The sequence below is a fragment of the Lissotriton helveticus genome, chromosome 7 (genome assembly GCF_964261635.1).
Source record: "Lissotriton helveticus chromosome 7, aLisHel1.1, whole genome shotgun sequence".
NCBI lineage: Eukaryota > Metazoa > Chordata > Amphibia > Caudata > Salamandridae > Lissotriton > Lissotriton helveticus.
The window spans coordinates 525,765,145-525,787,234 of record NC_136068.1 but is presented as its reverse complement, the minus strand read 5'-3'; the positions used below and the strand labels follow the sequence as shown (position 1 = coordinate 525,787,234).

The 22,090-nt window shown below is 41.8% G+C and overlaps 1 protein-coding gene across 1 annotated transcript in view; it reads right to left on the bottom strand.

Moving 5' to 3' along the window:
* Positions 1–1,158: 1,158 nt before the first annotated feature.
* The window catches only part of LOC144769142 (serine protease 27-like), a 152,622-nt gene continuing 131,690 nt past the window's right edge, over positions 1,159–22,090 (bottom strand). Inside the window, exons 3-4 of the mRNA XM_078653150.1 lie at positions 14,481–14,650; positions 1,159–2,796 (exon numbers count right to left, since the gene is read on the bottom strand). Of these exons, the coding sequence (XP_078509276.1) occupies positions 2,470–2,796; positions 14,481–14,650 (497 nt within the window). The 3' untranslated portion in view covers positions 1,159–2,469. The remainder of the gene's footprint in view (positions 2,797–14,480; positions 14,651–22,090) is intronic.

The window sequence follows — 22,090 nt, the reverse complement described above, 5'->3', positions numbered from 1 at the left end:
TAAGCACGTCATAGGATTGTTTTTGCGCAGGAAGGAGTCCCTTCCTGCACAAAAACAGCCTTCCTGAAATGCTGGCACCCTCACACCACGGTCCAGAGGTGCCTTCATTGATGTTAGACAGCAGATGGTGCTCCTGTGCTGGCAGGGAGCAGAAATGTGCCATCTCTTGATTGATATGGTGCATTCCTGCCCTCTCCCTTTCACTCAGGGCAGCAGGTTGTTTTGCTGTGTTGCTTGATTGAATAATATATCTGGCCATGGATGTGGCTAGTAAATACGTAATCATGAGATCTATGTGTTGCCTGAAATTCCAGAAATTATCGGGTATATGGATGGCAAACGTAGGACTGGAGTAAAGGCAAAAAGATACAACCGAGAACATGGCGTCCAATTTGACTCGGACAGGCATTAACAAACATATATGCCAATTTGAGAGTAGGCATGCCCCGAAATATCCTGCAAGCAGCTATGATAATGTATAAAAGCAACAATAATGTACAGATAATGTTTAATTTATGATTGAATGTGGAATGTAGTGATGCAAGCTGAAAGTATAAAAACAATTTATATATTTTTTTATTATTTGAGATACATGTGTTAATATGTCTGCACTTACTTTACTCCTTCATCACTTATTCCTTAGTTCATGGACATCACCATAAGTGATTAAGGAGATACACTTTAAACTTAAAATGACAGTGACAGATTTATGACAGAAAATATTCTAACACTCAGTTTGTTTTTTTAAAACAGACTTTATTGAGTTTCATACAAGGAATATAGGCTGTGATATCTCAACCCGGTCAATAACACAGTTGAGCAGCGAGTTACTTGGAGCATAAGTAGAGCAATACATAACCCACATGGCAACAGTTCAGTTGGAGTTTTAGGTGAACACCATGACTAGCCGGCTAAGTTCTTGTAGTCAGGTCCTGCTGCAACTGCGGCGATTGCAGCCTCTTGTCCCCAAACTGCCCCCTCCCCCCTGCCCTCCAACTATCCCACTCTAACTACCCCTCCTCCCAATCCCTCCCCCCCAGGCATGTCAGTAATATGAGATACACATACAGGGATTGTTGGGCATCCCCACTAATTGGAGTATCACTGTAAGGGAACTCGCCTCAGTAAGATGTTACAATCTATTCTCCTGAGGCAGGGCAGCAAGCCCCCGGAACTCTGCTTCTGCCCACAGATTACCCTGTGTCAGCTGTGGGGCCCACTATAGATGCATCTTCTTCGCTGTTATCAGGGGATTTGAGCGCTACAACCAGTCTCTCCCAGGCCCTCGCCGCTTCCAACGCCTTCTCGCTCCCTGTTCGTTTTGCTACTTGCCATCTGAACACTCCTTCTCATTCAGCCCGTTTAAGGAGCTCTGCTTTCCAGCGTGCTATGCTTGGGCCCGCTTCGCTTTCCAGTGTATAGTGATATTTCGCTTGGCCAGGAGTAAACGCAAATCTAGAAACTTACTTGTGACTTTATTTTTGGACTTGTGAGGGAACCAGTGTAAGACACAGTGTTTCAGGGATGGCTCCAGTACCCTATCAGTGACATCAGTCAGTACCGTTGTTAATTCCTCCCAGTAACTGTCTAGAAACGGGCAGCCCCATAACATGTGCTTAAAGTACGCTCCCTCTGCGTTAAACATTCGAACACTCATTACTGTTGGATCTCATCTGGTCTCTTGCTTGTGCTTTGATTGTGAGGTAAGTTCACTTGATAAATGATAGTACTATGGCACCAGTCAGTCTGTGGATGATCATAGGGGAATTTCTCTGTCATACAGTTATCTTCATCAAAACGATAAGAAATAGGATACTAAGGGGGAGATTTACCCAAAAATTATTCAACGCAGCACAGCCCCCTGCGAGGCTTCGCTGCATTGCGTGACAGGGAGGGAGCAGGAGTGCGCCATATCTTCAGAAATCTGTCTCTCTCCTCCCCTTTCCCTTGTGCTGGCGCTGATTTCAGCGGCCGTGCACCAAGCACACACCCTAGTGCTAGGGTGTGTGCATTAGTCTAGCATAGGTTTTGTACAGGAAGGCTACCCTTCCTGTACATAATACGATGCCTAGACATTATGCAAAGTTTTTCCCACTTTATATGTGTCCTCACAGTGCAGCATGAATAAAAGTCGGAAAAGGAAGGAGAAATGAAAGCATTTCTCCTTCCTTGCACCTACTTGAAAAGGACGCAATTTTCTCACACTAAACCCTGTTTACTATGTTTAGCAAATTGGGTTAACGTGAGAAACCTTGGGTGGTTGCACAGGAATGCCCATGCTCCACCCTTGGTTCGCCCTCATGGCTCAGAGTAATACAAAACAGCACTATATGGTGCTACGCATTGAAAGTAAATTGGTAAAAAAAAGATTTTGCACTGATTTGCGTCATTTTCGTGATGCAAACACGGCACAAAATCTTAGTAAATCTCCCCCTAAATATCTAGGAAAGCCACATGATCAATGCACTTTTAGAATTCCTTCAATAAAATCAGTAGTAAAAATGGGAGAAAGAAAGCTAAGAGACTACACAAAACGTTGCTCTTGTTTTTGGTGATGACGCTAGCGCCAATGGTCGTAGCAAAGCTGCTGCTTATACTGCTACTAGTGACGTTGAAAACCCCCTGATGGGATGTCACATTTGTCGCATATCGCTGAATCCATTCGGTGTAAGCGGTAACACGGGTGTAGACTCCGGGGCGATTGGCCTTCGCACATCCCTCTCCCCAGCTCACGATGCCGGTCAGGAACCAGGTGCCGTCATCTGCTGCACACACCAGAGGTCCTCCAGAGTCTCCCTACATGGCAAGGAGGAATCGAACATACAGGAACGTTAGAGGAGAAACAAAACGAAGGCAAACAAATAGAACAAGTGGTGCTATTGGCCTCTTCTCGGTTCTAGAATCTACAGAAATAATTCTTTTACTTGAGGTCATGAGTAAAAAAATGAAGTTCACATTTCAAAGCGTGGTCGGGTTTCAAGCATTTTCAATTAATGCTCCAGCAGAAGGTTAATTCCTCTGAAATGTTCATCTGAAAACTAGTGGCCCAGTTTGAGCAAACACAATTAAACAATATTCCCCCTCAAACCTCAGAATATTACTACAAGAATCACTGTATTTCTATTGAGAACCCATTCTTGGAATTCAAAATTCAAAGTATTTTTTAGAAAAGAAGTGAGTGGCAAAAATGTTAATAATATCTGCAAAAGCAGGTAAATATGGTGAGGATCTTGGAAGCATTATGAAATTCGGATTAGTGCACTGAAAAAGACTTCCAGGGTGTGCAGATTGGAATAATCGGCTATTTTCCAAAAGATTCCCTCCAGATCTACTGGCATTTAGTGGCTAAATAGCACATGGGAATTTAATTTTCACACGGGCAAAAAACACAGGAGAAATTAGTGCATGAGCAAATACGGTGCTCAATTTGTAAATATTAAAATGCCAGGACCCACATTTTTCTCAGCTGACACTACTGAATGTCGGTGTTGCCAAATACCGATGTATAACTCTGATTGTACCTTTAAACTCTTCCTTCCACCAATATACTCTCCCTACCCCTTTATCTCCCAACACTATCTCACTCTTTCAGGTTCTTTCTCACATCTGCTTTGCCTCTTTCTCACTGTTTTTTTCGTATCTCTCTTTTTTTACCTCCTGCGCTGTCTTTCTCTCTCCTGTACCGCGTCCAAATCTAATGATTAAAAATAAGTTCCTGTCCCAAAAAAAATAGTGGCAGTAGACCGATTTGCAGCCTCCAGCTCAAATTAGGCAATGGGCAAACACCGCCCTACTTGCAATCTAGTTCGAAATCGAATTAGTTGTGTAGTCAGGTCTCCTTTCCTTCTCAACTTTTGAAAAAAAAGAACGTAATTTGGTACTTCTATGAGGCAATACGAGTTTCCAACTCAAGACCTCGTTATATTAATGTACTAAATTGAAAAATATCTTCTTCTTCTCACTGTTCCATAACAAGGCATTCAGGTCCGCTAAAAGTGAGACCCAGAGTGTGCATGGCAGCCTAGGCTGAGTAGGCTGTCCGTTGATGGAGAACTCTGCAGGTGTTGTATCATATCATGATATTCATTATACAAGGCATTACCATGCGTAAGCCTTTGAGGAAATACAGTTTAACATATCCCATTGAATTACTAATGTTATGTTATGTTATGTTAAAACAACTTATAAAGCGAGCAAATACCCATAGGCGTCTCAAGATTTCAGAATCCCTAGAGCCCCTACTTTTTTAGACACCTTGAAAATGTGTCCATGCTTGTTTATTCATTTATTTTTCCATAAAACTCTGTCCTTACTATAAGACACATATTATAAATGGGCCTGATTTTTAGGAGGGCCACTGTGCTCCTGGAAATAAGGTTTCAGGTCGGTACTCACACAGCTAAACCTGGCTTTTCTGATCTAATCCCCCAGAATGGGGAATAACCACATGAACCCTTTTTCCGAGTCATAGTCCATATCCATAGAGGGCACCACCTTCTCGTAATAGGAACCGGGGTAAGTGTTTAGATAGAAAAGATTGTGGAGGGTGTCATTTGACGGGACAGGCTATGGGCTTAGAAGATGGAATATTCCATGCTAGCCCCATACTGCAGGATGTGGGTGGGAAGGGGCCATTTCTTGTGGTCTGGCTGTCCTTGCAGACTAATACTTCTGTGATTTCGGGTCATAAATGTTGGGTCTGCTACCTCATGCCCACTGTCCCACTCTCAGAGAAAGTGGGTGCAGTCTAGTCTAGTTGTAAGGTGGTGGAGTGGAGCCCATTCAGGGTTTCCGCTCAGCCAGACTTTTAAGTGGACCTAATATTTTCTTCTCATTTCAGAAAAATCTGCTTGGCATCTGAAGGACTTGTTCAGTTTTTCTTTTTTTAAAAGAGGGCTGTTTGTTTTCAGCCATCTTCAATGAGCCTCCTCCCGCACCAAGGTGATTTTTTTCTGTCCTGGCTAGGGGCAGATGGGACGAAACCCTTGAGCCATTATGTTATTCAACTATTTATCAAAAAATGTTGAAAACACACACATTCATTAATTAGGGTACACTATGTGTAGGGTACTCCTATATTTGGCATGACCTACCCTAATAGTCCCTAGTAGATAATACGGCAGGGAGATTAAAACTACTTTTAAGTCCCCAGTATGCGATACAGCATGCAGTTTAAAGGCCAGCAGCCTTTGGTGCACGTGCATGTGTGCACTGCTGAGAGTCTGAGGTCCTTTTAAAAGCAGCCCACTGTTGCAGCACTGCTTTTAAATAGAAATAGAACCCAAACTCGACTTTGGTGGTAAGGGCACTAAAGAGGTGATAAATTACAATATTTTGGTATTTTTGGTACCCCCCAGGTTGTCCCCTAGGTGTCTAACGGGTGAGGGGTCACATCATTATACAGAGGGCCAATATATAAGATGTTTTATATTCCATGGGGATTAAGAAATTGAACATTTCACTTTCCCTGTTATAGTTTTGGTAAAGTGCCTCTCAAAATCGAATGTGGTTTTAGGAGCACTGTGGAGTGAGGATCTACATTATTTTGCATATTCAAGACCCCTAAAGTCTTCTTGGTGTCCAGGTTTGGAGGGGGGGCATGTAGATATAAGCAGGGCCCTTATAAAAGATGTTTTACATGTCCTGGTGATGGAGAGATTGCACATTGCCCTTTGCCCATTTTAGATGCCTAGCACCATAAGATAACATGGAAATAGTTTATGAATGTATAATTATCGCTAGGAAATGAATTAAGATATCATTCAACTATTTAGGAGAATAGTACTGATAAATCCAGCAATATTCCATTACTGAATGTATCCTAAATTTCACAGAAAATTAATTATAAGACTTTCTTGTCTGTCGGTCAACATTCAGCCTTCATGTCCTCTCCCTGCCCGATTGGCCAGAGTTAAAAGGATTAGCCAGGCTGCTCTGATGAAGTGATACGTGGCTCACCCAGGGAGAGACGATCTGGTGGAGAGAGCTCTGCTGTGCAGAAATGACAGAGCAGGGGGGAGGGGTCTTAAAGCATGAAGCCTCAAATGGGGAATGTGACAGATAGTGAATTCCAGGTCCTTCTACCTACCAGCCCCTCTGACCCAGCCAGGTGTCAGACTTAGGGCAGGAATTTGAAAATGGTAGGGGGAGAAACCTACGGAAATGAGCCATACTGGGGGCTTGTTTAACTAGTACTTTATCCTTTGCTGATATTTTAGCCATATTGAATTTTGGAGGAATACTGCTTTCTGGGATAGGATTATGCCACACTTTGGAGCAAATGGCCATGCTCTAGGGTATTGCCCTGCACCTAATTGAACAAGAGTGCTCTTCTGCTTCACCCCCAGAGAACAGAGAATAAATATGTGAGAGGAGCCGCGCCTCTTAGATCTGCTGCTTGAAACTAAGATAAGAAGAAGGTTTACCAAGCTCGAAGCTTGATTTGTACCATCAGGTCCTGCATTCTAACTGATTGTGCCTGCTGCATTATGTGGAACTACAGCCCTTTGGAGGTACCTCTCTTCAAGGGGAACAAAGAGTGGACTCCCTGCATACTACAGGTTAACAGAGCTCACCTGGACCATCAACACCAAGAATCCCCCGCCTGGAGTGCGTCCAGTGGATTTGTAAGGATTTTGTCCAGGTGCATTGTAGGAATTTTGGTCCCAAATTTTCAAGTACCATTCTGGAGCTTCCAGACCATTGAATTGTGTTTTGGACACTTTGGACTATCAATAGGAAGTTCAGGAAGGAGTTACAGAACTTTATTGCAACTTTGGAAAAAAGCTCCATAAGGGGACCGACTCAACTGCGAGAACCAAACCGGCCACCTTCAACTGCGTGCTGGCCTGGCCTGCTCCTTCCTCCTATAGAAAAGCTCAGGAGGTCCTACTTCGAGAGTTTGACCAGCATCTCCCTGAAAAGCAAGCTGGCGAACCCTCACCTAATCCAGCCTGGTGAAGAGCATCAAGGAACCCCAGCAGAAACAGCTCCAGAAAAGTTTCAAAGTCAGCAGGTAAAAGTTTGACCAAGGTCACCCATGAGGGGTGTGTGAGCAGGGCTCAATCACAGTCAGCCTTAAACTTTGACTTTGTCCCTGTCAAGCATGACCAGATGTCGCAGATTGGCAATATAGGTTTCTAAGTGCTGTATAGTTCTAAATATTAAAACATTCATATTTCAGTTTCCCTACATGTAACTTCAAAGATAAAAATATTTCCTATGTTTATATATTGGTGTTGGTTTTTTATTGTGGGTTGTGTCTTAATTAGCTACATAATTGGTCTTTTTAAATGCTTGATATACATGTCTCCTAGGTTATGTCTGTCTCCTTGCAGCCAAGCTACCCAGGGTTGTGTTATATTCCAGAGTTAGGCCCATGTAGAGAAGCTGCTTATTTTTTACTTTTTCTCACAAATAATATTTCCACCTGTGACCGTTGGCACACATTTGCATGCACAACAATGTTGGATTAGTTTCTCTGAAACTAAAATTGTTTTTTACATCTAGATTTGCACAACATTATCACAACACCCTGAACATTATGTACAAGGTCTAGTTTCACACTATGCACAAATGTCATCACTATCTTCATTTACGGGCAACAGGGCTATCTATTTATCTATAACATCACTAATATATACATACATTGCAAGGCTGCTTTCTATTATAAAAGTTGAGCATCACAATAGAATAGCAGAGGAGGTACTTCCGCTGACACCAAGGGTCCTCGCATGCTCAGAAATCACCGTGCAGCAGTCTGGCATCTCGTGAAGGGTGTCCAGTTTGTGACCAAGACGGGGTCCTTCACTCCATCAGGTAATGGGGTTCGATCATCCCTTGGGGGGATTCTTGGCTCTACACCTACACACACTCTAGGTACACTTAGAGTATGGTTGGCATAGTAAGAGTATGCTAGAATACTGTCTTGTTTATATGCCTGCATATATGCATTGTTTGGCACCATGGTAGAACTATATCTGCTCTTAGTGCTTGTAATCATGTTGATCTGCTTCTGTCTACTAATAATTGCAGCACACGTATTTTATGCAAGAATAATGTTAGTTCAATAAATATTAATGAAAAAGTCCCACTATGTATTCTCTGTATTTTACTCTGAGAATAAGTCAGCGAAAGTTTCGGTACTGTTTCCATGATACATGAGGGGTCAGGGTTGTCATGTTCAGAGGTTGCCAAAAACAATTCGCTCCATGGTAGGTGAGGGGGGGCTTACAGTGGCACTGTGAGCAAGCTGGTCTATAGGCCAACATATCCTGTAGGGGTGTCCGGTATCAATCTTGACGCCAAGCACTTAGTTTGTGTTGTCCAAACAATGCGCAGGTCCTACAGATTGGTAGGAACTACATAACAGTTGAGCATGGACATAATTTACTGAGACCTATTCTGAGCCCTAGACTGTGTTAGTGGCTTTATTACCAGTGGTAGATACATATTTACCACTACTAATAACCCACTTTCTAACACACACAAACACAATTGGGTTGATACCTAAAGTTACTGAATGATCAGCTATAAGACTTAAGTTTTGCTACTTTAGGCTTTTCCATCTAAAATGAGGCTTTCAACCCTTACTATTCTAAATGTTTTTCCTACATTAACATGTAAGCTGAATGACACCCTCAAAAGATTATTGTCACCTTTGTCACAGGAGCAAAGAATAAGAATGACTTGCTAATGTGAAAAAATGAACAATAATACTATTTACCTCTCTTGACGCAATTGTTGGGCCGGCCTGTTGCGCCAGTAAAAAAAATCACCCTTTCAAATAAGGCAGTTTCTTGGATTTCATAACTTCACTTAAATTAAGACGCTGTTTATGCATTCTGCTGACTTCTCCGTATAATTAAACCCTATCATATGGTCTTCATATTGGACTATCTGTTTGTCTAAAAAGGAGTAAACAATCATGCATCAAGGAGGTCTTGAATCACATTGGTCCCAAAATGTGGTGGAGTAGAACATATAATATCACTCTAAAGATCAATAGCATATTCTTACTGAAGAAAATTTACCATAATAAATGTGAGATAAACTAACAGCCATAATACTGCATTATCGCCTGATGCCAAGGGCTACACTGGTTGGTATTGGTATGGTAAATGAGGTAAACAACTCCTTGGTATAGTGCCTGCCCCAAAGTTGTGCACCATTTTTCTTTTGCCAAAGTGGATCCCCTCTCAACAAACGTAAGCGGAGAGAGCCCAGATAGCCTTGCATTAACCAGCAGTTGCTAGTGAAGAGGCTGCAGGAGAATGGAACTGTTATTTTCACGAAAACATTCAGGTGAGTGGCTGCACATACACCCTCAGTTCTCTCTATTCACCCACCTTGTGTATGAGATGGAGCTTACCTGGGTGTAGTTGTGAAGGGGCTTTTGGCCAGAGAAAACAATTATCAATCAAGAGCCTCTCCTAATCAACAATTTTGTGTGTCTACTGACTGTTAACCCCTTTCCTGCTTATGACTGAACCACGCTGTCATGAGCCACGGGCGGCATGAGCTCATGACGGCGTGGTTCCGTCATGCTGCAGCTGCTCCACCCACGCGGCACTGATTCCCCGCCTGTGCGGGTGAATTAGTGAGTTGGCGGAGTCATGATGGAACCACACCGTCATGAGCACAGCTGGCCCGTAACTCATGACGGCGTGGTTCCGTCACGAGCATTGTGGCGCTGCTCTCACCCCCCACACCCCCCAGCACCGCAGCAGAATTAACGTCGCGGCCAAGTGGTTAAATACAATAGATTGGCTTAGTTATGGTCTTTGGGTGGAGAAAACGTGCTGACTTTCAACATTGCAAGTAGCATGCTAAGAACAAGAACACTATTTCCACAGAACATACTCTACCTCCTTCTCAAAAGAACTCTTCCTACCTATTTTTACTGGGAATTAGGCCTCCTTATCCCAAAGAATTGCGGCCAAATTGGCTCCTCGGTTGAAAACAATGATGTCAGACAAGAAAGGCCACCATAACATCCATTAACTCAAACCAAAGAGACAGACAGGAAAACTGCATGATGAATTCACTCATTCCCCACCTCTTTCCTGCTGACAAAGATCCCCTTCCTTTAAATAGGTGCGCCATGCACAAACAGGGAAACATACCCTATTAGATGAATGCACTGCCGTAAGGGCACCTACAATTTTGTGCGGACTTGGGGGCAGAAAATTCAACTGAAATATAGAGCAGCTACTTCAAAGCTGCTACGTGTTTCATTATGCAGGCGGTAACCTGCTTGCACTTTAAAAAGGGATTAGAGATCCCTTTGCAGACAGGTGCAGTGTCCCCATGTAAATGATGGAATGTTGCCTTGAGATAGTGCTGGTTCTATATGTGCACATGTGCTATCTGTATTCCAGGAGGGGCTACACAAGTATCTGAATACCAATCTGTAATACCAAAGTGCCCTGGGGGTGCACAAAGCTGGTGCACGTGCCCATTGATGTCCCGGGGAGCTTGTTGTAGTACAGCCCCAGGACAGCATAAATACTCTTGTCCTTTGTTTATTCTAAACCCTGATCTCCTGTAAAAGAACCACTAAAAAAAATCACAAAGATTCCTACATCAAAATATTAGTATATATAGCGTTGCAGGGCTGGCAAGCAAGTTTGACAATCCAGACTGAGTGCTTTTTTAGGAAGGTCTGATGTGATCTGCCTCCAGGGGACATGGGCGGCCGTAAACAGTTATTATCTGGAAGGTTACAAAACATTCTTTGTGACAGCCACACCCTCTACAGCAGGAAGAGCGTAGGGGGGTTTAGCCAGTTTTGTTTCTTTAGCTGTCCAAGTCAGCTCTGTCATGTTGCCTCAAGACTCCCCCAACTTACAGGTGCCGTCGTTATTTAGGGGGACAAATAAGTTATTGCTTTAACATTTTTAGTCCTTTAGAAATATGCAATATTAAACGGCTGGGTTTTTTGTCTGAGAAACAAGACCCGGAGGAAGCAGATTTGCTCGAATGTTCTCATTGAGGGGGACTTTAATGTCCATATATGTGTGGACCCCAGGTCTGGGGTGGTTAAAGACATGGGTGTGCATTCCACGCTAGTCTGCATATGGAACACACCTATCAGGGCTCTATCCTAATGACATCTTGAATGAGTTCGATTTGTTGTCTGCTATGTATAAGCTGCACCCGGGCAAAAAGGATGTTGTCCCCATTTTTACTGGGAGAGAGCAGTGTCTCTTACCCTGTGGCTGTGACTGAAAATCTTCACAGGATATGATTCAGTTTTTAATGTTTTGAAGTTTTTATGAGGTTCCAAGAAAGACTTGTATTATTCCTTTTCTTAAGAAAGCTAGCTTTAAGCAGGTTATACAGGCTTTTATCTTTTTACAACTGCTTTAAAAAACCTCAGTATTACAAACTCTTACCATTTTAAGGGCTGCAATTAGTCTTAGGTCCAACTGCGATTCATTTTTATGGTTAAATCAGGGTTACCGTGGTAATATGAAATTGTTTTTCCTATCTATCCATCAAAAGTATTTGCTATTTAACTCTGTATTATATACTGTTTTTGTTAAAGTATTTGATGGAGTCTTTTTTAAAGGTGTTTTTTTGACTTTTATGATTTTCTTGTAAAAACCGAACAAAGTTGATGATAATGATGATGAGTATATGTATGAATCCATCTTGTAGCTAAAATAAAATAAAATGTATAGGCTTGACTAGCATGTTCAAAAACGTTATCTCCTCTTGAACAACTGTTTATTTATTTATAGTTTATTTAAAACGTTTTCTGTAGCGCAAACATGACCCTTTAAGGGATCAGTGCTTTAGAAATGCTCAGAGAGAATAGAAATACAGAGCCAATAATATCATAGTCAGGAACAATACAGGACAGGCAACTCCTCAGAAGAGGGAGTGATCACCTCAATGTCAAGTCCAATAGATCAAAAACAATAACATAACAAGCGAGCAGTAGACATGAGTGTAGTTAGCTTCTTGTGATAGGCTCAGAGAGAGGTGTTCCGAGGTTCTAGGGCAGAAATGTGCTCATTAACTTCTTTCTTGAAAGATGCAGTTGAGGGATTAACTCTGATTTCAAGGGGCATGGAGTTTCAATTTCTCGGGGTGATGCCAGAGAAGGCTTAGTTGTAGGTTTTCTTTTAATAGAATCTCTGCAGTTACAAAAGCAAGATGCTAGAGCTTCTGTTGGATCTGCAGCTGCCAGAAAATTCCAGTTTCTGAGCAAGTTATCCCGAGTTATTGAAGTGTAGGGCTTTATGGGTCATGCAGGCAACGTTTTGCTGTGTTCTTGCTTTCTAAGGGAGGGATTTCAAATTGGTGGTGATGTGGTTGTTTCTTTTAATTAATCAATATTTTTATAAACGTTTTCTGCAGGCACTACAATCTGCTAAACAATGGATCGAGAACCATATACATATGGGAGTATGTACACCATCATTCAAGTTAGCAATAGCACAGTACAGTGGCAATGCTCTCACGGTATTCATTCATAAAGACAGGTAGTACAGTATACAACTTTCTATTGCACATTACCGGGGATGTGTTAGCTGGGGTAGGCCACCGTTCTCCCCAAATCCTAACGTAAAGTTTTAGCTGGGGTGCCATACCTCGTAGAACTTCGGGCATCCTCTGGCACAGTAGGTAACCTTGGCTGTTACTTTTTGATCCTGTGATGAGCTTTGCAGCAAAGTTAAGGGAGGCCATTAAAGGAGCCGTCTGAAATCTGGACAAGCTGCAGAGGGTTGATCTTCCATAGTTTAACCTGGGAATCACTAGGGCTTTAACAGCAGACTTGAACTTTTTGAGGGGGATGAAGGGATTTCATTTTCTCAGGATGTTCATTAGGAGGTTCACTCCTTCACTCCTTTGGTGGCAGCACTGATGTCCTTCTGCTTGTTAAGGTTCTTGTTGAGGGGTATTCCCAGTGATCTCTCTGAATCAATAACTTGTGGCAAGAATTTGAGGGCTGTTTATTGCTTCAACCATTCCTCAATGACAGTGACTGGGAAGGGGATTAGGAGGAATTCAGTTTTTAGAGTGTTTAGTTTGAGGTAGTTGCAAGTAAGCCAATGTTGTCTTTTTTACAGTTAGGTTAAGGGACTTAATGTCCTATGGGCAGGAGACATTCAGGTATAATTGGGTGTCATTGGTGTACATGTGACGATGGATGCTGGATAAACTCTAAATTTCCATTAAGGCTCCATGAACAAGTTAAAGAGCGTGGGTGAGAGGGAGAAGCCCTGTGGAACCACTAACGTGACTAGAGTGGTTTTGGATAGAGACAAATTGGCCTTGGGTCTTTTAGTTCTGTTTTGGAGAAATGAGGCAAACCAGTTTAGGATGGATCCTGATAACCCCATCCTATGCTCAAAAAACTAGAGTAGGTTGTCGTGCTTAACCGTATTGAATGCCGAAGATAGGACAATGGGGATTAGCAGGCATGAATCATTCTGATCCAACATTTTTACTGCATCGTCCACAATGTGTGTAAGAACCTTTCAATGTTATGCCCAAAATGTAAGCCATGTTGAAATTGGTCAAATAGACGAAAGTGTTCAATGTCCTTAGAGAGTTGAAAGTGTACACATTTTTCAAGGAGCATCGCCAGGGTTGGGATGTTGGAGATAGGGCAGAATTTGTTTAGGTCTGTGTGGTCTGCATCTTTTTTTTAGGATCGGGAAAACCTGCAAAGACCTTAGGCAGTCAAGGTTAGTACCTTAAAGTAGACAAGCATTTACAATCTCTGTCCAAAGTGGTAGAATACATTTTTTGATCTCACTGATGAAATTGGCAGGTAGAGGGATGTTACAGTCGCTTGAGGGGTTCAGAGCTGCTAGAAGGTTGGAGACTGTCACTTTCCTCCAAGGTTATGAAAGAATTCCATGAAGTATTGTTTTTAGGGATGTGCCCCAGGGGACATGATTTCACTAGTGTACCATTCACGTATGCATTTTGATCACAGTGAACAAGAGTGCGGTACAAGTTCATTAACATTTGACTATAGTGCAGCATGCATTTAGTCATAAAAAAAGCTAATGTAGTGGTTTGTTTCACCCGAAGTCCATACATAAATAGGTAGTCTACTGAAATGTATGGTTGGGAAGGGCTGTTTAATAATAAATGTTATCCCTAGTTGCCACAGAACACAGGAGGGGATGTTGGTAGTTTGCCAGCCAGAGACTACTTCCTTTCTGGGCCTGTAATAATAAATATAGCCTGCAAAGCCAGTTCTTTGACAGGATGACCAGTTCATAATATCCCCCTCATGTGCTAATCTACATTATAAGGTTATTCCAAGTGACCAAGGAGTCAATTTATAAGATAGTCAAACTATGATGTAAATTGCAGTATGTATTAAGGGACATCGGAGGAAAGTTTATTCTTTATAATGCATGGTTAGATCATTATCAGTTTCTTAAACATCACACATTCTTGGTCACCTGCTCCTTAATGAGAAATAGTTAAACTAATACTTCACATTCACTCACCTGGCAAGAATCTTTTCCACCACGCACATAGCCGGCACATATCATGTCGCTGAGGATTAAAGGTTTCATGGAGCTCACAGAGGACCCTATGTGATAGAGACGATCGCAGGTTGGCTGGTCAATGAGTGGGACCATCACTTCTTGCATTGTCTTTGGATAATAAAGATGGGCTGTGGAAATAAACAGATACTTTATAGAAGATTCACTCTAAGAAAACTGCTTAAGTAACTAGAACTGACATTTGACAGAAGTCTCACATTCCCTACATTCACGAGCCATAAAGCCTGGTTTGATAGCCTCAAATCCACATGTGCAGAAAGTAGCTTTATTTGCTGGCCACAAAGTGGGACTCTTCCCCTTTAAAAGCTATTTTGCACAAAGCATGAGCTGTAAGGATGGTTTTAAAAGGAACCTAAAAACAACATATAACAGGAGTGATATGAAAACCAACGGACTACTGTGAATAAACTGGGTGACACTGAGTCAAGATCGACTGAGTACCCCCATTCCAGAATTATTGGTGCCACATGTAGTGCCCATTTACAGACATCATTTTGTTATTAGGACACCAGGTAAGGAGCTTTGTGCAGATAGTTTAATTACCACATGTAATCAAATAAAAAATGCAAATTAGGTCATTCCAGACTGATCAGGTATTGACAAAGTTTAATTATTGTTGGGGGTCTGCAGTGGATTCTATGTGGCTCAGAGTATTTTTGAATCCTGAAGTTTAATTATACTTACCCTTTGGGGCTGCACAACCTGCTTTCTTCCTCCCTCACCCACCCTCCCTCCAAACCCTGGACATAAACTGAAACATGGTCCATCTAAACATTAGGCTACAGCTAAAAAATCCTGGGTTCTCCGTGGCCCATACTGTGTCAATTTAGAAGTGGGGAGCTAGCATTAAGTCGGTTAGAGGGCTGACTTTTACCATGCATACCCGTTAGGTATCTGCTGTCAGGTCTACTGGAGTAAAACATCCAATTGTCTAACTCCTTGCCCCCTCCCTTATTGTGTATCCTCCCAGATCTGGCTGGATTTTATTCAGTTGCATCTTTAGCCTTCATCAGTAACTTTCCTTAATTGTCGCTGGGTTACATATTACTTTCTCAAATTAATTCATATAAAATTAATGTCAAAGTAGAAAAACTGTAAATGTAGCTCATAGTATTATATAGTATTATATATATATATAGATATAGATATAGATATATATATATCCTTGCTCCACCTGCACCTGAGATTAGCGCACTCGAGGACGGGTGCTTGTAACGCAGAGGTGCATCAGTGTTCAATGTGCATCCTCACTCCCTTCTCCTCTACGGTTTCGAGAAAGCACTCACAGGGGTCTTTACCTTTCCCAAATCTCTTTAATGCGTACAACCCACAGTCAACATGACGTGTTTCAGCTTACGCCTTAGTCAAATGTTTACATGTTACATGCTAAAATGCGACAGATTTTTAAATACACTTACTGGGTCACATGATAGTTAAAAAGGATGCCACTTATCCAGTAGCAAGACATTTTTCAGAGAAACACGACAGTGATAGGGAGCTGTTACGATATTATGGGCTAGATCAGATCCCCATTAGTGTGAGGGGAGGCAACAAGATCAAAAAGTTACACAGGCTAGAATCCAGATATATCCTTGATTTGGGAACTAAGACCCCTAAAGGTATGAATATAGGGGAAGAACTAGCAATTCATCTTGGAGATTGAATTTGAACATGATATAAAGGAATAAATGATTGTGTAAAGTAACTGAAATGACAGATCAGTGTACAATTTTATGATTTTGAATATTTTTGGACCTGATTGCATTTTAGGAGTGATACCAATTATAAGTTTAAGCCGATACACGGCATAATTAGGAAGGACTCTTGTTCAGGAACCATAAAGTAACCCTGGGCGTAGTTCGCGAAGTAGCGCTACGCGTAGCTATGCGAAGTGCACTTCACACTACGTGAGCTACGCGAACTGCGTGGTGCACTGTGTAAAATGCTGTTAACACAGGTTGCACAGTACCGGATGCTTGTCCACACTGTGCAAGCAGTGCAAACTGCATCTTGCACAGTGCAAGCTGTCGTTTTCTGCCTCTTGAGTAGATTTCTACTCGAGCGGCAGCTTTCTCAAAGTGGACTGGTAGTTTCTGATCACGAGCGGTCGCGAGCATACGTGACCACTCGCAATCAGAAACCTGATCTCCCCGCATTGAGAACCTCGCTGGGAGGTTTATTTTCCACGGCTGCGATCGGCAACTTGATGTTGCTGATTGCGAACGAGGAAAAAGTCTCGCCGGGATGTCATTTTGCTTGCTCGCAGTTGCCAACTTGACAATGAGGACTACAAGCAAGCAAAAAATAAATTAATGCTGCACTACGCTACGCATGTTTGCACTGTGCTACATGCAATTCGCATAGTGTGAAGTAGCGCAAACTTCGCAAACTACGCAAGGGTAGCATAGTGCTTTGCCCAGAGTTACCATAAAGCCGAAACACGGCGTAATATTTTAGGAATTGGTTTTATCCCACCAAAATTGTGTGTTACTGCGTTTCGCTTTTAATTCTTGATATGGAATAATGAAATGTGCACAGAATTAGAGGCTTGTGAAGAAGACCGTTTGGTCGAAACGCATCGCCAATAACAGACACTTACTTTCACGGACCCTGGTGTGCAAGTGTTTATTTCCCGTGGTTTATGTACCTAGATGATTTTCGAGCAGTATTGGACCGGGTCCCGACACCCGGAACTTGCACCAACCCCGTCAGGAGCGGAGCTGGCAGGTCGAGAATCTCTCTTTCCACACAATTAGATGAGAATATATATTGTATAGTCTTGGTAGCTTAGCAACGTATACAAACTTTGCTTTGTTCACAGGGATTTGACTTGCCGATATACATTCCAATATGGCGCTTGATTTTGGAAATAAGATGGTCCTTCATTGGTTTCCAATGAGTAAAGCATCATCTGACCCAGTATGTGTATTTAAAAATCTGCCGCATTTTAGCGCATAACATGTAAACATTTGACTAAGGCTGAAGCCGAAATGCGTCATGTTGTCTGGGGGCTGTACGAATTAAAGAGATTTGTAAAAGTCAAAGACCCCTTGTGAGTGCTTTCTCTAAACCATAGAGGAGAAGGGAGTGAACATGCATATATATATATATATTCCATATATAGTTAGTTGCACTAACTATATATCGCGCACCCGCAATCCACTGCTGATGATGTCACATATTACATCATTCATGACATGGTCAGTGACATCACTGATGACATCACTGATGACATCATCTAGTGTCTGTGTGTTTTTGTAAAGTTTAAATACGTTTTACATATTGAAGAATGACTGGATGTATGGAAGACTGAGTGTGTGTGTGGCTGGCTGGGAGGTGTGTGACTCTGTGCATATCAATGTGTACTTGTATCAGTGATTGTATAAGAGAGTAAGTATGTGTTAGTATATGTGTGAAAAGTATGGTGTTCTGTGTTTAACTATAGATGAGGAAATCGAAGTGTGATTGATTCTTCACAGGACTGACTAGGTGTATGAGTGCATATGATAGTGTTCTAATAATAAGTGACTGTATGTATGAGTAATTGTATGGGTGAATGAGTGAATGTGTGTGTAGACGTACGAATCAGTGAGTGTGTATGTAGTAACTGGTATTGGTGTGTCATGATGTCATCAGTGATGTCATTTGAGATGTCATCAGTGATGTCATTTCAGATGTCATTAGTGATGTCATCAGTGATGTCACTGAAGTATGGTGTTCTGTGTTTAACTGTATAGATGAAGAAATGGAAGTGTGATTGATTCTTTACAGGACTGGCTTGGTGTGTGAGTAACTCCATGGATGAGTGGCAGTGTGTGACTGTCTGCATAGGTGTATGAGTGCATATGATAGTGTTGTAATAATAAGTGACTGTATGTATGAGTGATTGTATGGGTGAATGAGTGAATGTGTGTGTAGACGTAGGAATCAGTGAGTGCTTATGTAGTAACTGGTATTGGTGTGTCATGATGTCATCAGTGATGTCATTTGAGATGTCATCAGTGATGTCATCAGTGATGTCATTTGAGATGTCATCAGTGATGTCATCAGTGATGTCACTGACCATGTCATGAATGATGTAATATGTGACATCATCAGCAGTGGATTGCGGGTGCGCGATATATAGTTAGTGCAACTAACTATATATGGAATTTCAATGGTTTTGTGTGAGTAAAATAAGGTTTTCTAAATGCTAATTCCTAACTATATATGGTCTATAACCTATGGTTTTTTCAGTGAATTTTCAAGGTTTTGTAAATGCTAATTCCTAACTATATATGGTCTATAACCTATGGTTTTTTCTGTGAATTTCATTGGTTTTTTAACAGCTAATATCTGTAGCTGTAAAATGTATTCTTCTTTAAATCCAAAAATATATTTTATATGTTTATGAATAAATTTTTTTTAAAATATTTTTTTTTCTTCGTTCCCGCTTTGCGAATCGGGAAGCTTCCCGTTAGCTGACCTTGATGCCGCGAAATACACAGCGAGCCGGTAAACGTTTCTTTACCGCAAGTGCCGCGTTAGAAAACAACATCGTGACGCCTCCCGTCCGCATGACGTTTCACGTTGTCGCGTGATACGTCATATGACGTACAACGTTAGCGAACTGGTACGCGAAGCGAGTCGCAAAGCGCAGGTTTCTGGAAGCAAACCGGGAGGCCCTGCAAAGCGCTTAACGTAAACCCAGCAAGTCATGTGACTTGGTAATAACACTTTTCATTGGTTCATTTCACTTTTGGTTTCCTAATGATGTAAGACTAGGTCATATAATCTAAAATGAACACTTTTGATTGGTTGAGAACTCTTGTTTTTCCCAAATGATGAAAATCCCTCCTTCTTTCCTCACTCTGACTTTCATCATTGTGAGAGAAAGACCCTTTGTGATCACTGAGCAATGGCTTCTTTAGTAGCTTCAGCTGGTGCTTCCCCACCACCTCCACCACATCCAAGGAAGAGTGGACCACCTGCTCAAGTTATAATTCAACAAGAAGAGGAAGAAGAGGAACAGGAGGACGAGCACGAAGAGAGGCAGTTTTTGCCTGAGCAGCCCAGGACGTCTCACTGGAAAGAAAACTTCATTTGGCAATTTTTTAAAATTCCCAAAGGTCAGAAAAAAGTAAATGCAAGATACGTAACTTGCCTTATATGTCAAGATAGACTGTCCAGAGGGACCGACAAAAAATACAGTTTCGGAAACTACACAATGCATCGCCATATGACTAGGTGGCATCCTAACAACTACAGTGCTGCACAGTTTCGGAACGACCTAGATAATCTCCCTATTATGGCCAGAAGATCTGTTGTACCGGAAGTAACGGGACCAGAGGGCAGGGAGATGGTGCCAAATATACAAATGAGATTTGGTGATGTAAAACACATCTGCGTATTTTGCGATGGATTCATTTCCTACGGAGAAAAAAGCATCACTCTGATCAACAGAGCTATTGACTATCATATGCAAGTTTGTACGAAACGCCCAAAATAATAAATACTTCTTTTTTTTGTTTTGTTGCTCCTGTTGAGCCCTTTACAATGAATCGTTTTCATTGCCCCCTCCAAGAAAAACCCAAAAAAATATAAAACTGTTCAGAAAAATTCAAAAAAAGTAAAAAAATGTTCTGAAAAATAAAAAAAAAAGTTCTTTTCAGAACTACCTCCCCGTTATTAAAAAATTGGTACAATATTTCGAACTGTGCCAACCTCTATTTCTCTTAGTTTGCTTCCCAGTTCGCTCCCCGGTACGCGAACCGGAAGCGAACCAAAAACAGTAAGTATAAGGGAAGGAAACAGACACTTATGTTAAAAGAAAGACAGCTATAGGGGAGTAAACTAGAGATACTATTACCCGTAATCCACTGCTGATGATGTCACATATTACATCATTCATGACATGCTCAGTGACATCATCAGCAGAGGATTGCGGGTTTTTTGGCAACGTGCCTTATCCACGGTTTAATAAGGCTGCCTTTTGCTTTATATAAGTTTTCAAATTGTATGAAATATATACCAATAGGTCGTTATGAACCTTTAGGTAGTGCTTTTCTTCATGAGGTCTGGTCGCTTCCATACACATACAGATGTTTCAAAGATGATCAAGAAGTTTATCTGAATGGAGAGGAATGCACTGAGACGCCAGATCATTCACTAATGTGTAGGCACATACAGTTACACGGTTCATGCAACAAACACCGACCAAATATGGCTTGCGTGTTGCAAGGCACGCCAGTTCCTGCTATCATCCCCACGTTCAAGTTGTTGGAAAATGGTAGTTATTTGATGCTCAATAATGAAGATTGTTCTGAGTTAATTAAAAGTATTCCTTTTATCGTAACAGTAAGTGAACGGGTTATTTGCTGCAGAAATGTTCTATTTCCTCCCACACATGAACATAGGGAGTTTTCAATCTGGCCACAAATACCAACCTTGGGACAGATTTCAACGGCATGGCAAGAATAAGAGCTCTTTTGTCTCAGAGAGAGGTGGCCTTGAGTTCGGCCCGTGAAACTTTCTTGCTTCACATAGCGAACACCCGTACAGAGGTGCACACACTTTTCAATTCAGATTTGCCTTTCAAATTCAGCAAGATGGTTCCGACTATCTTTAACGCATCCTCCGCAAAGTCCCTGGCGCACTTTTTTAAAGTTGTTACCAGTGGTCTCGTGACTTCATTTGAGAAAATCTTTGGACTCATCCCTGCTTCCTTTCATTCTATTTTCTCCACTCTGGTTCGTGGATTGGCATTTTTACTTGCATTACCAGCGGACGCTCTTGTGCTTTTTTACATTTTTAAATATGGATGTCCCTCCTATGCAACCTCCCACCCTGCAGCTGCTGACACTGTTCCGCAATCGCATGCTAGAATATTATGGCACAATGCCGTTGGCGATATTAAGCACGGCATATGGATTATCTTTTCGATTCTCCTACTTCACCTGTGTCCAGCCTGTATTTCACTGCCTGACCTGTGATTTCGATTGGGCCATTGATTTGTGTCTCTGCGGACCGGTTTCTCCTGACGTCGACTTTAATCAGCTGATGACTCCTATCATTACTCACGAGTTGGTTTGTCCTGGCGAAAGGATTATGGCTGTGGCATTGATGCATGGACTACTTGGTCCCTGGAATTTACTGGCGGCAGCACAGTCTTTCTTGGAACAGAGCTTTCTTGAAAACCCACCGAGCTGTCCTCTGATGGTGATAGAGGATCCGGTGCTGGGAGAGCACGTATGTTCTTTTCCGCTTTTAAATTGGATGGCTGAACTGTTTTCGGATGAAGACGGTGACTTCCTATTGGAGGCTGTTGCAGCTTATTTTGCATACACAGTTATGTCATAGACCTTTTTCATGTTTGATATGCTGAGTACTAGCATTTCATTGACAATTCATTGACTTATTTGTCAAGTTTTTATTATTTACCTTGCCTATTGGCTTAAGACTCGATAAAGTACTTGGCTGTTTTATTTTTCTTTAGCATTAAATTTTCCTAGTTTTTAATGCTTTACCTTGCGGACCGTCCACATATAAACTTGCAATCTGCTCTCATGAGA